Source organism: Mytilus californianus, unplaced genomic scaffold (genome assembly GCF_021869535.1).
Source record: "Mytilus californianus isolate M0D057914Y unplaced genomic scaffold, xbMytCali1.0.p SCAF_10, whole genome shotgun sequence".
Taxonomy (NCBI): domain Eukaryota; kingdom Metazoa; phylum Mollusca; class Bivalvia; order Mytilida; family Mytilidae; genus Mytilus; species Mytilus californianus.
In genome coordinates, this window is record NW_026262582.1 from 45641884 (window position 1) to 45654578 (window position 12695).

Genomic DNA, 12695 nt, shown 5'->3' on the forward strand with positions numbered 1-12695 from the left:
TTGTTAATAATTAAATTTTTATAATGAGGTGGGGGGAAATTCTCTTGAAATTATGTTACTTGCAGCGTTAATGTGTGAAATTATCTAAATCTACTGAAACTTTGAGATAAAAAATACTAGATATTAAAAAATAAAATATTTTACAATAATTATACGCATACAAATTTCATTCAGCGCTACTTGATGTTAAACTGTCAAATCAGGGAGCTATAATAACTTTTTAGCTATTGAATTAAGGCTATATATCAAAATTTGAACACATTTCTCCTCAACCGGTTGAAGGACCAACGTTTTTTTTTCCCGATAGTTAGAATACTTGAATATAAGCAAATCACTCTTTTTACGTGTCACGATTTGTGAAAAAAAAATTTAACAATGACATTCTTTTGACTAAGCATCTCGGCAATCAACAAAACATGTTGAAGTTCGGGATTTGAAATAGATTGAATTTCCACCATAATAACTAGCCTAAGCAGAGCAAGGGGGAAGAACATGTGTTTTTGCCAACAATAATACTTATTGCGACGCAAAAGATGTGTCTCTGCCTGGATAAATGGTGAATATTTGTAAATATTTTCAACCCAGGTGATAAACGTCAATTAAATATTAAGAATATAATTTGTTACTCCCGGACTGTATATAAGAAAGGGAGATTAATATGATTGCCATTGGAGTCCAAATGACGTAGATGTTTGCCACATGAGATCTCCGACGACCTCCACAAATTAGCAAAAAAAAATCAATTCTGCAGAGGTTGTAAAAGCCCCAGACAAGATTAAATTAAAAACAATTTAAACGAGAAAACCAACGGTAGTATTATATGTTAGATACGTATATTCACTTTGGCTGAATTGAAAGATGTCTTCAAAATCCTGCAATTGTCTCAAAATGTACAATGTACAGTGTATTCTAAGTCTAGAAAAAGTAAAATGTTATTGCGAAATACGATTAAGAAAGATTAACATAAATTATAATGATTCTGATATTATGTTATACATGTTGTAAACGAGATCAAAAGTGACAATAAGCAGCATTTGTTTTTAAGTCTAATGGCAATCAGTGTCATCAGTTATGTTATATACTATCATGTTAACGACGGCGTCGAATCATCATTTGTGTCTTCTTAAGGGAATAATTGTAACCTTTCCAGTGTTTCCATTCAATACCATCTGCAAATGACTTGTGCGAACCATTTAGGTACAACCCATTCAGATTAGATTCATGACAGTTTTTATACCACCATCCACCTTTATACTGCTGTACACAATTGGTCGAACTGTCTCTATCTATTGTTGAAAAAGGCTGACTATTGTGCGTGGTCGTGTCCAACGAATTTCCTATAATGTCACAAAAAATTCTAGTTATTGGTACAAAATTACAATTGTATATTTTGGAAAAAATTTATTCATATTCATGTAAATATTTGTATAGGCCGGCAGTCAATTTAAGCTGTGTACGGAGGAATTCGATCAAGCTTAATTGGTTTATCATCAAATACTGATCAGTTTTCAGTTGATGAACATTAATTGTAGTTTCAGAAAAGTGGTATATAATCTTTTAATGCATAATACATTAACACAACTGGAGTTTTAGTAATCGATATTACCTTCCGTTAAAGTGTAAAAATTTAGATACGGCAAAATCAGCTTGTTTCTAATTTTAACGTCTAAGGTCGTGGTAACATTTTGTATTTCATGTTATATATGTGAAAATTATTTCAAATAGATATGTTACAAATGGCTACAATCTTTTTAAATCCCTGCAAGACTTTGAAATGATTTTACAACTATGTCAAACATGCAAGGTACATTAGACTTTGAAATGATTTTTACAACTATGTCAAACATACACTGTTTTTTTTTTTTTTTCAATTATTGCTCTGTGCAAATTCAAAGAATCTTATGTAATGGTCGTATATTATGTGTTATATCACGCAACAAAACATTATTGTCAGAAAGAATAAAGCATGATTAGGTCACTTTTTGGCCCCCGAATTCGTTCACCAAATACTTAGTTTCTTTTCTTTTCGTGAGATGGCATGGTTTTTTTAAGTATTACATTATCCGCAAAAACAATTTTCAGATTTATGATATTTTTAAGCCTGACCCGTTTAAAACTGACGTAAAGAGTGTTGACCACGTAGTCCTGATGCTCTATGAAATATAACTAATATTCGTTTGTACCTCAGGATGGATAGTTTTACACAAATTGAAAGCTCTAAAAGTCTACGGTTACTGAAACTTGTGTCGACAACAATAAAAAGTTGCAATATTTCTTCTTTTTTATAATACTCATGTACTGTTATACCCCAGGATGGATATTTTGACATGCGACGAAAGGCATTTAAGTTTGAATTGAAAAATTAGTTGTCGGCTTTAATATAAGGTGCCAATTTGTTTACTTTTTTGTGGAATGTTCTGTTACAGCATTTATTTGATTTCTTTATTTTTCACTTCAGGATAGATAGTTTTACACAAATTGAAAGCTCTAAAAGTCTACGGTTACTAAAACGTGTGTCGACAACCATAAAAAGTGCCACTATTTCGTCTTTTTGGTAACATTCATTTACTGGCCTGAAAATTTAGTACTTTTATATCTTAGTGTTTGACATGGAGATGAAGGATTTTAAGTTTAAAATAGCAAAATTTGTTGCCGGCTTTGATAAAAGGTGCCAAAATTGTCCCTATCTTTTAATATTATACATGTTATATAACAGCATTCATTTTTTTTTGTACCTTAGGGTGGAAAGTTTAACACAAATGCAGAGCTTTATAAATCTACCGTTACTAAATTTTTTGTCGACAACAATTAAAAGTGTCAATTTTTTTTTCTGTCTCTATTTATTCGAGTGCTGGCCTGATAATTGAGTACTTTTATTTCTCAGATTGGACTTTTTTACATGAAAGGGAAGGAATAAAGTTAAAAATTGCACAATTTGGTGTTAACATCAATATAAGGTGCTTATATTTTCCCTTCTGTTAGAATATTGAATAACAGCATTAAAATCCAGTTCTTTTTGTACCGCAGGATGGACAATTTCAGACAGATTGAGAGCTCTTTGAGTCTATAGTTACTAATACGTGTAATCGTTATGTCGAAAACAATAAAAATTGCTAATATTTTTTTTAATATAATATTCTTGTACTGGCCTGATAATTGAGTACTTTTTATACCTCAGGATGGTTTGATAAATCGGGAAGGAATTATTTCGATGGAAAACCTTTTTTTTCTCATACAAATCAATTGCTGTGGTCTGCAGGAATGAACAGATTAATTAAATTTGACCTCATACAATGAATATATAGGTCGATCAATAAAATAATTTGTAAATGCAATAAACCAGGTACTACGGCAATTATTTTGAAATGAGGATATTGTCTGAAAAAATATTTTCAGAGACCATTTTATGTCGCCTGGTTTATTTCAAATCTTGACACAACTGACACTACTTGCAACTTAAACAATACCACAAATATTCACGTCGTAATATTTATTTTCGGAAAGTCTCGTTATAGGATGATGACTATATTAAGTTTCAATAAATGAGAGCAACCATTTATAATTTGAACAATATAGTAAACAATTGAATAAAGTGCATACATCTATACATGAATCGTTCAGAATATTTCCGGTTGCAAGACCAATGTATTTTTCCGCTATTGTAAGAATAATTAAATGCAAGCAATCTACTTTTTTCTCGTATTATGGCTGTGAAATATATTTTTACAATTTTACATTTTTTGGGCGTTATTAATCCTGAAATTGTTATCCTCTCAAATACATTCATCACTGACCAACGAAATATTCTTGGTCGCCACAGTGCTGGCCATGAATGTATATTACTACCCGTCGTACCATTTCCCTGAATGAAATACACGGTGCCATTTATTGTAACTTGACTTTAAGTAATATCCGGGTTATTTACTTATAGATTTTGATATTATTATTGGTCATGTTATTATGTAATTGATAATATCTTCATACTCTTTTTATTCTGAGATTCATTATTTATTAAAATATACGAAATCTTTTAAAACTTGTCAGATATTACAATGTTTTAGTAGTTGTTACCATTTTTAGATGTTTTATACATCTTTACGTTTTGATGAATAATTGATAGTCTCCCGATCATTTACTTTCAGAAGTGCATTTTTTAACACATAATTGATCATCTCGTGGATACTGTCTAAATCTAAACTTTAACCGACCACCAATTAATACGATATTCCCGGGCTTGTATTTCCTATCATGATTTCCTTGATAGAGGATTGCTGCTCACAAGAAAGCTATTAAACCAAGAGTTCCAAATGGTGAAGTTGAAATCATCCCTTCGTAAATTTTACGAACGCCATCACGAGTTGGTTGACCGATATGGAATAACCGTTTCACAGATGATATCGGATATGTTCCTTATGTCGTAACTACAATACCCTTCCCTTTTCACGAATGTGACCTACCGAATTAGACTATTTACCTGATTTTTAACATAAGCAACACGACGGGTGCCACATGTGGAACAGGATCTGCTTACCCTTCCGGAGCACCTGAGATCACCCCCAGTTTTTGGTTGGGTTCGTGTTGCTTAGTCTTTAGTTTTCTATGTTGTGTCATCTGTACTATTATTTGTCTGTTTGTCTTTTTGTTTTTGGCCATGACGTTGGCAGTTTATTTTCGATCTATGAGTTTGACTGTCCATCTGGTATCTTTCGTCCCTCTTTTGAGGGTATTACATTAGTTGAGTTGTAACCATAACAATTGGGCTGAGCAGAGCAAGGGGGAAGATGTATTCTATGCCCAAAATAATAGATTTTGGGAGATAAGGAGCTACGCGTATGGTGTAGATCTGCCTGAATTTTCCTCTGTAGGCTATGAGGAAAAATAATTCACATCAAAACAGATGTCAAAAATGTCAGTTTAACTCATAGTGACAATCATTAATCGTTGTAATAGATGTTCGATCATGGTATTTGCGATCAATCGTTTTAGGAAACAGTTATTAGTATCATCAGTTAATATATAATTTCCTACGTCATCAGTGCTTTTATTTATTCATATTTACCAGAACGGTCAAACCTAAATTTTGAAAGCCAAGGATATGTTTATATACCCAAACATGCCAGGAGCTTTATAAATAAATATTGAAATTAGGCTAAAAGAGCACATTAATGACACACGATAGAGAGGCTATAGGAAGGGTGTCATGCCGAATTCTCGAAAAAATGAAGCATTCTTTCTAGGAACCCGAAAAAATAATCATTAATTCCCGAGTCCCGATAAGGGTTTATCCCGAATTCCTGCGAAAATAAAGGCCCACTCACGAATTCCCGCAAAAAATAAAAGCCTTATCCTGACGTCCCGAAAAAGGTCCTACCGCCCTTCAAGATATATAGATATAACATCTGAACTGAATGCTACAGGTACGTGTGTAGACGACTCAGATTATCATTAAGTGTATTCATTGAATTGGTTATCGTCTTCAAAATAGACCTGCTGAATTGGTTATCGTCTTGCACGCATGTTCGAAATAGGCCTGCAGAATGTTTGTATTTTTAAATGCCTCTCCTCTGAAGTATTGAAAAAATTGAAACCCCTTGTGATGCCCAAATTTTTTCAAGGCACTCCTTAATTTCTTCCCAGTCCAAGATTAGGTTATAATTGACTGGTTCCTTAATCATTACAAGACAACAAAAAAAGTAACAGACCTGCGTTTCCGCTGTAGCCTCCGATTTGTAAAGTGAATTTTGACTGTATGTCTCCTATATAAAACGTCTTGTATCTCGCGTATCTCTGTTCTCCTTCAAGATCCTCCATTAGTATGTACAGTTCATATTCATCTTTTGTGGTAATTTCATGGATTTTAGAATTACCTAAATAAGGTAAATAAAATGATAAATTTGTAAAGTTTTATATCGTCAGAAGTGTCATGGCGTTGCTGGGTCTCCAAAATATAGTAAATAAGTAAGTTTTTAACAAACAAAAAAAACTCACAAAACAAAATTAGTTGGAATGTTTGCTTCAAAATGTCGTAGGTGAACTTGAATATTTTTGTAAATGGATGTAAAATAAAAATTTGGATATTTCTGGATAACGATAGAAACTAACCTGATCTTCACATACATAAAAAACACTGTAAACGTTTTTATTTCCCAGAGCGATTATGCAACAATTTTCAAGTTTACAACATTTTGGAAGCAAACTTTACAAACAATTGAGATTGGTAAATTTGTCATATATCTTATTTCAAATGTTTTGTTTCGTCTAAATGTATGGTATTTGGAATAGCATAGATTTTCATCCGCCAAGTTGGATTGTGTGAAAAAGTAGTTTTAGTAAAAAAATCAAAACGACATTTTTATAATTTTAATAAGGAAACAGTGCAGTCTATTTTATTATTTGATATAAAGCATGAAAATAAACTGCCGTACCTAACCAGAATTCTCCTGTCAGGTCACCAAACCCGTTTTTGTAATCCGTCCAGTTCCTAAAGAAGTCAACACTTCCATCCTGCCTTTTCTGGAAAACCTGTAATTCACAATAAACAGTAATTGGTTTACTTTAGTCACGTGTTTCTTAAGAGACCAATTGATCATGTCAAAATCATAGTATCTGTACGCTATCATGTACCAAATAGTTTGGTACAGATATCTAGCGGAAATAACGCACAAAAGGATTGTCAAGTGTCTGAATATTAAAAAAAAGTAGAAGAAAACACTGGAAAGATTGAAATACATAATTATCAGAAGCATTACATAAGGTCTTTTCATTGGAAAGGAGGACAGATCTAATTATCAGAAGGATAACAAAGGTCGATCAACTAGAAAGACCAACAGTAAAATCATAAATACAGAAGTTAATGCGTTTGCTAGTTATAAACCCAGATTTTACCTACCATTTTCACCAGGAAAAATGCCTGTACCAAGTCAGGAATTCGGCGGTCGTTTTCAAGTCGTTCGATTACATTTTATAGTTCGGTATGTTTGTTATCTCATTTTTTTGCATTAACTATCTTGACTATACTTTTACCATGAACGCGTAAAACTTAATTCCGTCGAAAATACAATGAGGCAACTTTTAAACTTCAGGTGAATAAGCATTAAATATGTTGTTCGTATGTAAAATATAGTATAGCTGAGATCAGAATTCATCATTAGTCTTCATTTGGCATAAGTATTTGTAGCTATGTTATGATTTTAGAATGAAACTTTTCAATGATCACATATAATGACATATTCTTATCATTTTGTGTTATAAATATATATGACACGTTATCAACATAACTTGCTTACATTAAACTGCAATCTTGTATATTAATAACTATACCTTTTTGTAAAAACAGTGATGATATAGTAAATTAGCGAAAGAATGAACAAACTTTTTTTGTTGAAGAGAGACAAAAGATACCAAAGGGACATTCAAACTCATACATCAAAAATAAACTGACAACGCCATGACTAAAAAAAAACAGACAAACAGACAAACAACAGTACACAAAACACAACATTGAAAACTAAAATCTGCGAAACATGAACCCCACCAAAAACTGAGGGTGATCTCAGGTGCTCCGGAAGGGTAATCAGATTCTGCTCCACATGTGTTTTTCATGTTAGTGCAAATTCCGAAATAAGTCTAATGCGGTAGGTCACATTCCGGGAAAAGGGGACGGGATTGTAGTTACGACAATTTGAACATATCCGCTGTCATCAGTGAAACGGATATTCCATAACTGTTAAATTTGCAAATCATCTGTAAATGTAATTGAAATCAACCTTACCAACCAACCCCCACCTGCGGTCTTCATGTCACAGTATGTTTCAAATCCACGGATGTCTGAAGGATATATCTGGTATATACCACTTTTTGACTCTCTGACATCTTCGCAATCTCTAGGATATTTTTCTGTATAATGAAATGGTATAATCTGTTTAAATGTTATAAAAAAATAAAAAGTAAAATCACAAAAATACCGAACTCCGAGGAAAATTCAAAACGGAAAGTCCCTAATCAAATGGCAAAATCAAAAGCTCAAACACACCAAACTAATGGATAACAACTGTCATATTCCTGACTTGGAACAGGCATTTTCTAATGTAGAAAATGGTGGATTAAAACCGATAAATTTCCATTTCAAGTATAAGTATCAGTGCTAGATGCTCACCCGTTTTTTTTTTTTTTTTTTCAATCTAACGAAACTATAAACAACTGTCATACAAATTGGAGGTTTAGCTAGCTATACAAACAGGTTTAACTCACCATTTTCTTCGAAAAATACCTTTATCAAGTCAAGAATATGGCAGTTACTTTCTCACTTGTTCTGTTGATTAATAGCGTTTAATTTTGTCAATTATTATGGACAATCACTTTTTTAATTTTCCTTAAAGTTCGGCATTTGTGTTATATTTTTTGCTAAGTGTTTGGGCCTCAGTATCCGAGTGGTTTAAGTATGCATTTGATATATCCAGCATCTAGGCTATATTACAACATATGACGGAGGTTTACGTAGGCCCTTGATTTAGGCTACCCGTTTGGCAAACGAATTTCAAACATTTAGTAAAATTCACAATATGACAGCTTTATGTACATACTTGCGGTTTAAGCACTATTATGGTATTCCTTTTCTTCTTATATATCCTTTGCATTCCTTAAGATAGCTAAACAGTGCAACGGTAGTATAAATTTAATAGATTTAATAAGAATGCTATAATTAATCAAAACAAAACTTTCACTTTAAGTAAAGATAGATTATGTTTTCATATATAAATAGTTATTTATGTTGGTTAGGATGTGATTTATTTTTACAAAAACAGGTGAACGTTTTGCAATGTTGTATTAGATCGGTATTCCTGAGCAATTTATAGTGCTAAATACAAATCTAATATTATGTATATGTGCCAAATATTATACAATTATTAATGCGTATATTTTTTTTATTTTCATTTTCACATTCCAAATCTAGAACTGTCTAAAGTTTCGGAACTTCGATTACTCAAGTGAATGTTCAGATCCAGCAAGATTATTTAGAATGACAATAAAGATTATCTACATTAAACAGTCAGACAGATTATGATATTACGCTATATAAGGATAATTCAAAGTGTGTGTTTTCAATAATGACGTCAAATAACGAATTATTCAATCAATTTGAATAACATACAGTTGATAGAATATTGATAACATTGATAATTAAATTCTTTGAAAGAACACTAGTTCTACTAAACCCTTCTTGACTATATATCATACTAAGATACTAAATATATTCATAATTACCTGTCTTAATTTTAGACAATATATCCAATTTCAATTCGGAAAATTTTTCCATCACAGCCTTATGCATTGTTTTATTAATATATGTCTTTATGGCCTTATTTAGGTTTTTGGTATCCAACTTAGCAACCAGCGGAACATCGTCGTTACTAATAAGTGGCATCTCAATTGCCGTTTCCGGATTTGCAGATATGACTGATCCATATCCAAGTCCAATGCAAAATATTAATGACAGCATCATGGATGATACAGTACAATTACAGCACAATTACTTTATTCGATATAGTATATACACAGAATCGTCAGACTATACTAAATAAAATTCAAAATATATCTAATATCATTTATCGAGGAGCTTTCCTTCGCAAAACGTTTTCCCGAGACACATATCTAACAAATTGCTTTTACGAAAAGACGCGTATGTTATATGCACTTTTCTACAGTACAGGTTGAGATTAATTTTGGCAACAACAACAGTTTATTAATGAGAAGATAATCAATCATCTGTCTCTAGAAATCTTTAAAAGTAAATCAGCCTGTCAGATAACATAATCTTTATGATGTTTCTCTGGTTAAATAAACATCGTTTATTTTTCATTTGTTTTTCAGCTTGTATAATAAAATGATGGGTTTTTTTCCAAAAGTAAAGTATAGCAAGGTTTGTTATAAATCATGTTCGGACCGAAGTATTGACTCCTGAGCTGATGATACTCTCGGGGACTAATAGTCCACAAACAGAGGTAAAAAGTCCTAACACATCCAAATTTTGTGGATTCTATGTGCTTTTCTAAACTAGTTATCATCAGTAAATCAGTCCATCAAGTCTATACAATGACAAGAACGGAAAATGTTGAATATAACAGTGATATTTTATTCAAATTCGTTTATGATTAAGGTGTATATTTACACTATCCAATACAAGAAATCCCTGACAAATATTAAGGGACTCAAAATTTACTGAAGAGACCTTGTTTTTCACTATGTGTAACATATGCAGTGTAATTGACACTGTTTTAAGTTTTTACTCTTGTTGAAAATTGTGCCATAAATAATAACATTCTGTCAAAATAAAATGTTACACAACAACGGTTACGCATATAAATGTACAGGTCTTTGCATCGGAAATAAACACATTTATTCTAAAGCCAGTTGTAGTCATGATACAGGTTATGTTTTTCTCATATATTTTACGATGATATGACACTAAACTAAATTGTGCTTGATTTTCATATGATGGAGACATAATCTTTCAATCAGTTTAGTTGAGCTGGCATGTCAGTAACTGCTAGTAGTCATTTGTTAATTTATGTATCATTGACATTTTGCTTAGTTTCTTTTGTTACATATTCTGACATCGGACTCGGAATTCTTTTAGAATGAGTTTACTATACATATTGTTTGTTTATTCTTCGTTGGCTAGAGGTATAGGAGGAGGGTTGAGATCTCACCAAACATATTTAACCCCGTCGCATTTATGCGCCTTTCCCAAGTCAGGAGCCTCTGGCCTTTATTAGTCTTGTTCGTTTTTGTTTTTTTTTTAATTTTAGTTTATTCACTCGCTGTGTTGAACACCCATTAGTTGCCTTCAGCTGTTTTCTGCTCTTTTGTCGGGTTGTTGTCTCTTTGACACATTCTCCATTTATATTCTCAATTTTACATTATGTCCTGGATGTAAAGTTTCCAAAATACCAGTTTGTGTGCTGTGTAGAAAACAAGCAGATGCGCCTTATCATATAAAAATTAGAAGATGTGGTATGATTGCCAAATGTTTATCAAATAATCCAGAATTATCAAGATAAATGTCATGAGTATGACACCATTATTTATATTGTCAGGTTGGCATGAGGTGACCTTTATTATCCTTGAAATGTGATTCGAGACACTGTAACGATGAACAAATTTACGATGGCGATAAATTTATTCAATGTTTTGTTTGTTTTATTAAAAATAGTAAATAGAATTCTTTAATATACGCACTTCAGCTCAAACGTTTTAATTGCTAATGCTTTCATAAACACATAGCAATTCACATATTCAACATAACATTGCTATTCTATGCAAAGTCTTTGGTAAAATAGAAAAAAACATTATCAAGAATGTTTCATGAAAATATTAACATATTTTAATAAGACATCATATTGTAAATGTTATGTTATTATAATATGTTCAAATATAGGCGACAGTAGTCAACCAATATTCAAATCTCATAATTCGATTAAGGAGACACAGATGTGTTGACAAGATGAGCGTCTCCTGGCATGCACGCATAAGCTGCCATTCGTATTGACACTGAGTCAATCGGAACAAGGAAACTATAGGCCAAATTAATGAACTGATCATTTGTCTGGTATCGGAAGATCTTAGACAGTAAACAATGAGTTGAAAAACAGATACATCATATCAGTCAACAGATTCGTGATGGTGACGGTAAAACTAATTGAGTGTCAACTGCTGTCGTTCTTGCTCGAAACACGGTTAGAGCAGTTTTTGTGTAAGGAGCGCATCTTTGTTGATAAAGTATATACAGAGTGAATATACAAGATGATAACGTTTTAATGAGATTCGTATTGACGAGACAGAATGTATATTACTGCTGAGAAACGGGAATTTTGCAATTGGAAAGTTTAAATCATCACTTTTGTCATAAGTTATAATATAAAGTCGTCCATGTGTGTAAACCTATAGGAAAAGTGGCATTTTTAGGAAGTTTTGCAGTGACTGCAAGAAGTTGAAATTAAGGTACATTAGTAATGCAAATCAATAAAATTTTATGAATACTGATGTCTAACATATCAAGGTCCTGTCAAGATCTGAAGGTTGTTGTTATATAGATTTATTGTAGAATATTTTTGTGGTTTTTGAACTTACGGGACCTAAAAAATGTTTTCATATCCTCATATAGTATAATATTTGATAAAATGCAGCGGAATATATTGTTTACATGTAAAGAAAATGTAACGGAACAAATTGACCTTATAGAACTAGATTTAAGGATAAACATGGTTAAAAATGTTTTGCAAATTTCATTATTATATATAAATATAGCGTTTAACATTATTCCCTATATTACATGTATACTATAATTCATCAATATTCACTGGGGTAATCTCAATCTATAGTTATGAAAATTCCCCTTGCTTAACCCTTGTCACGCATACACTGATTGTTCAATGTATGACAAACAGTAGTTTCAATCTGCCAGGCGTAAGTTACTATTATATGTAGTTCGTCTATTTTTCCCCATAAGTGGAAATAATATAACATTAAGAAATTGAACAAAGCATGTCCTTTTTTATTATGAATAAAAAAATTAAGTAGAAAAATGCAGGTTCCGTGATTTTACTATACAAATAACATGACCGAGGTAGAAATGTTTGAAGAGACACGAGTCATAAAAAAGCAGATTTGTTACAATGGATATTAAATCAGTGAAA

General features: G+C 32.0%; 1 protein-coding gene across 1 annotated transcript; it reads right to left on the bottom strand.

Annotated features, from left to right (window-relative positions):
- Positions 1-964: 964 nt before the first annotated feature.
- On the bottom strand, positions 965-9892 carry LOC127718240 (fibrinogen C domain-containing protein 1-like). The gene is made up of 5 exons (XM_052224233.1): positions 9265-9892; positions 7772-7896; positions 6426-6522; positions 5703-5867; positions 965-1337 (listed from the first exon to the last, which is right to left on the bottom strand). Exons 1-5 carry the CDS (start codon positions 9500-9502, stop codon positions 1090-1092), a joined length of 873 nt encoding a protein of 290 aa, XP_052080193.1. The 5' UTR covers positions 9503-9892; the 3' UTR covers positions 965-1089.
- Between the last annotated feature and the right edge of the window lie 2803 nt (positions 9893-12695).

Excerpts from the sequence above, each read along its gene's own strand:
- LOC127718240 (XM_052224233.1), bottom strand. The coding sequence starts at position 9,502 with ATGATGCTGTCATTAATATTTTGCATTGGACTTGGATATGGATCAGTC. Across the intron at positions 5,868-6,425 it reads GACAGGAGAATTCTGGTTAG|GTAATTCTAAAATCCATGAA; the intron begins GTACGGCAGTTT and ends TACCTTATTTAG. Across the intron at positions 1,338-5,702 it reads AGGCTACAGCGGAAACGCAG|GAAATTCGTTGGACACGACC; the intron begins GTCTGTTACTTT and ends GTGACATTATAG.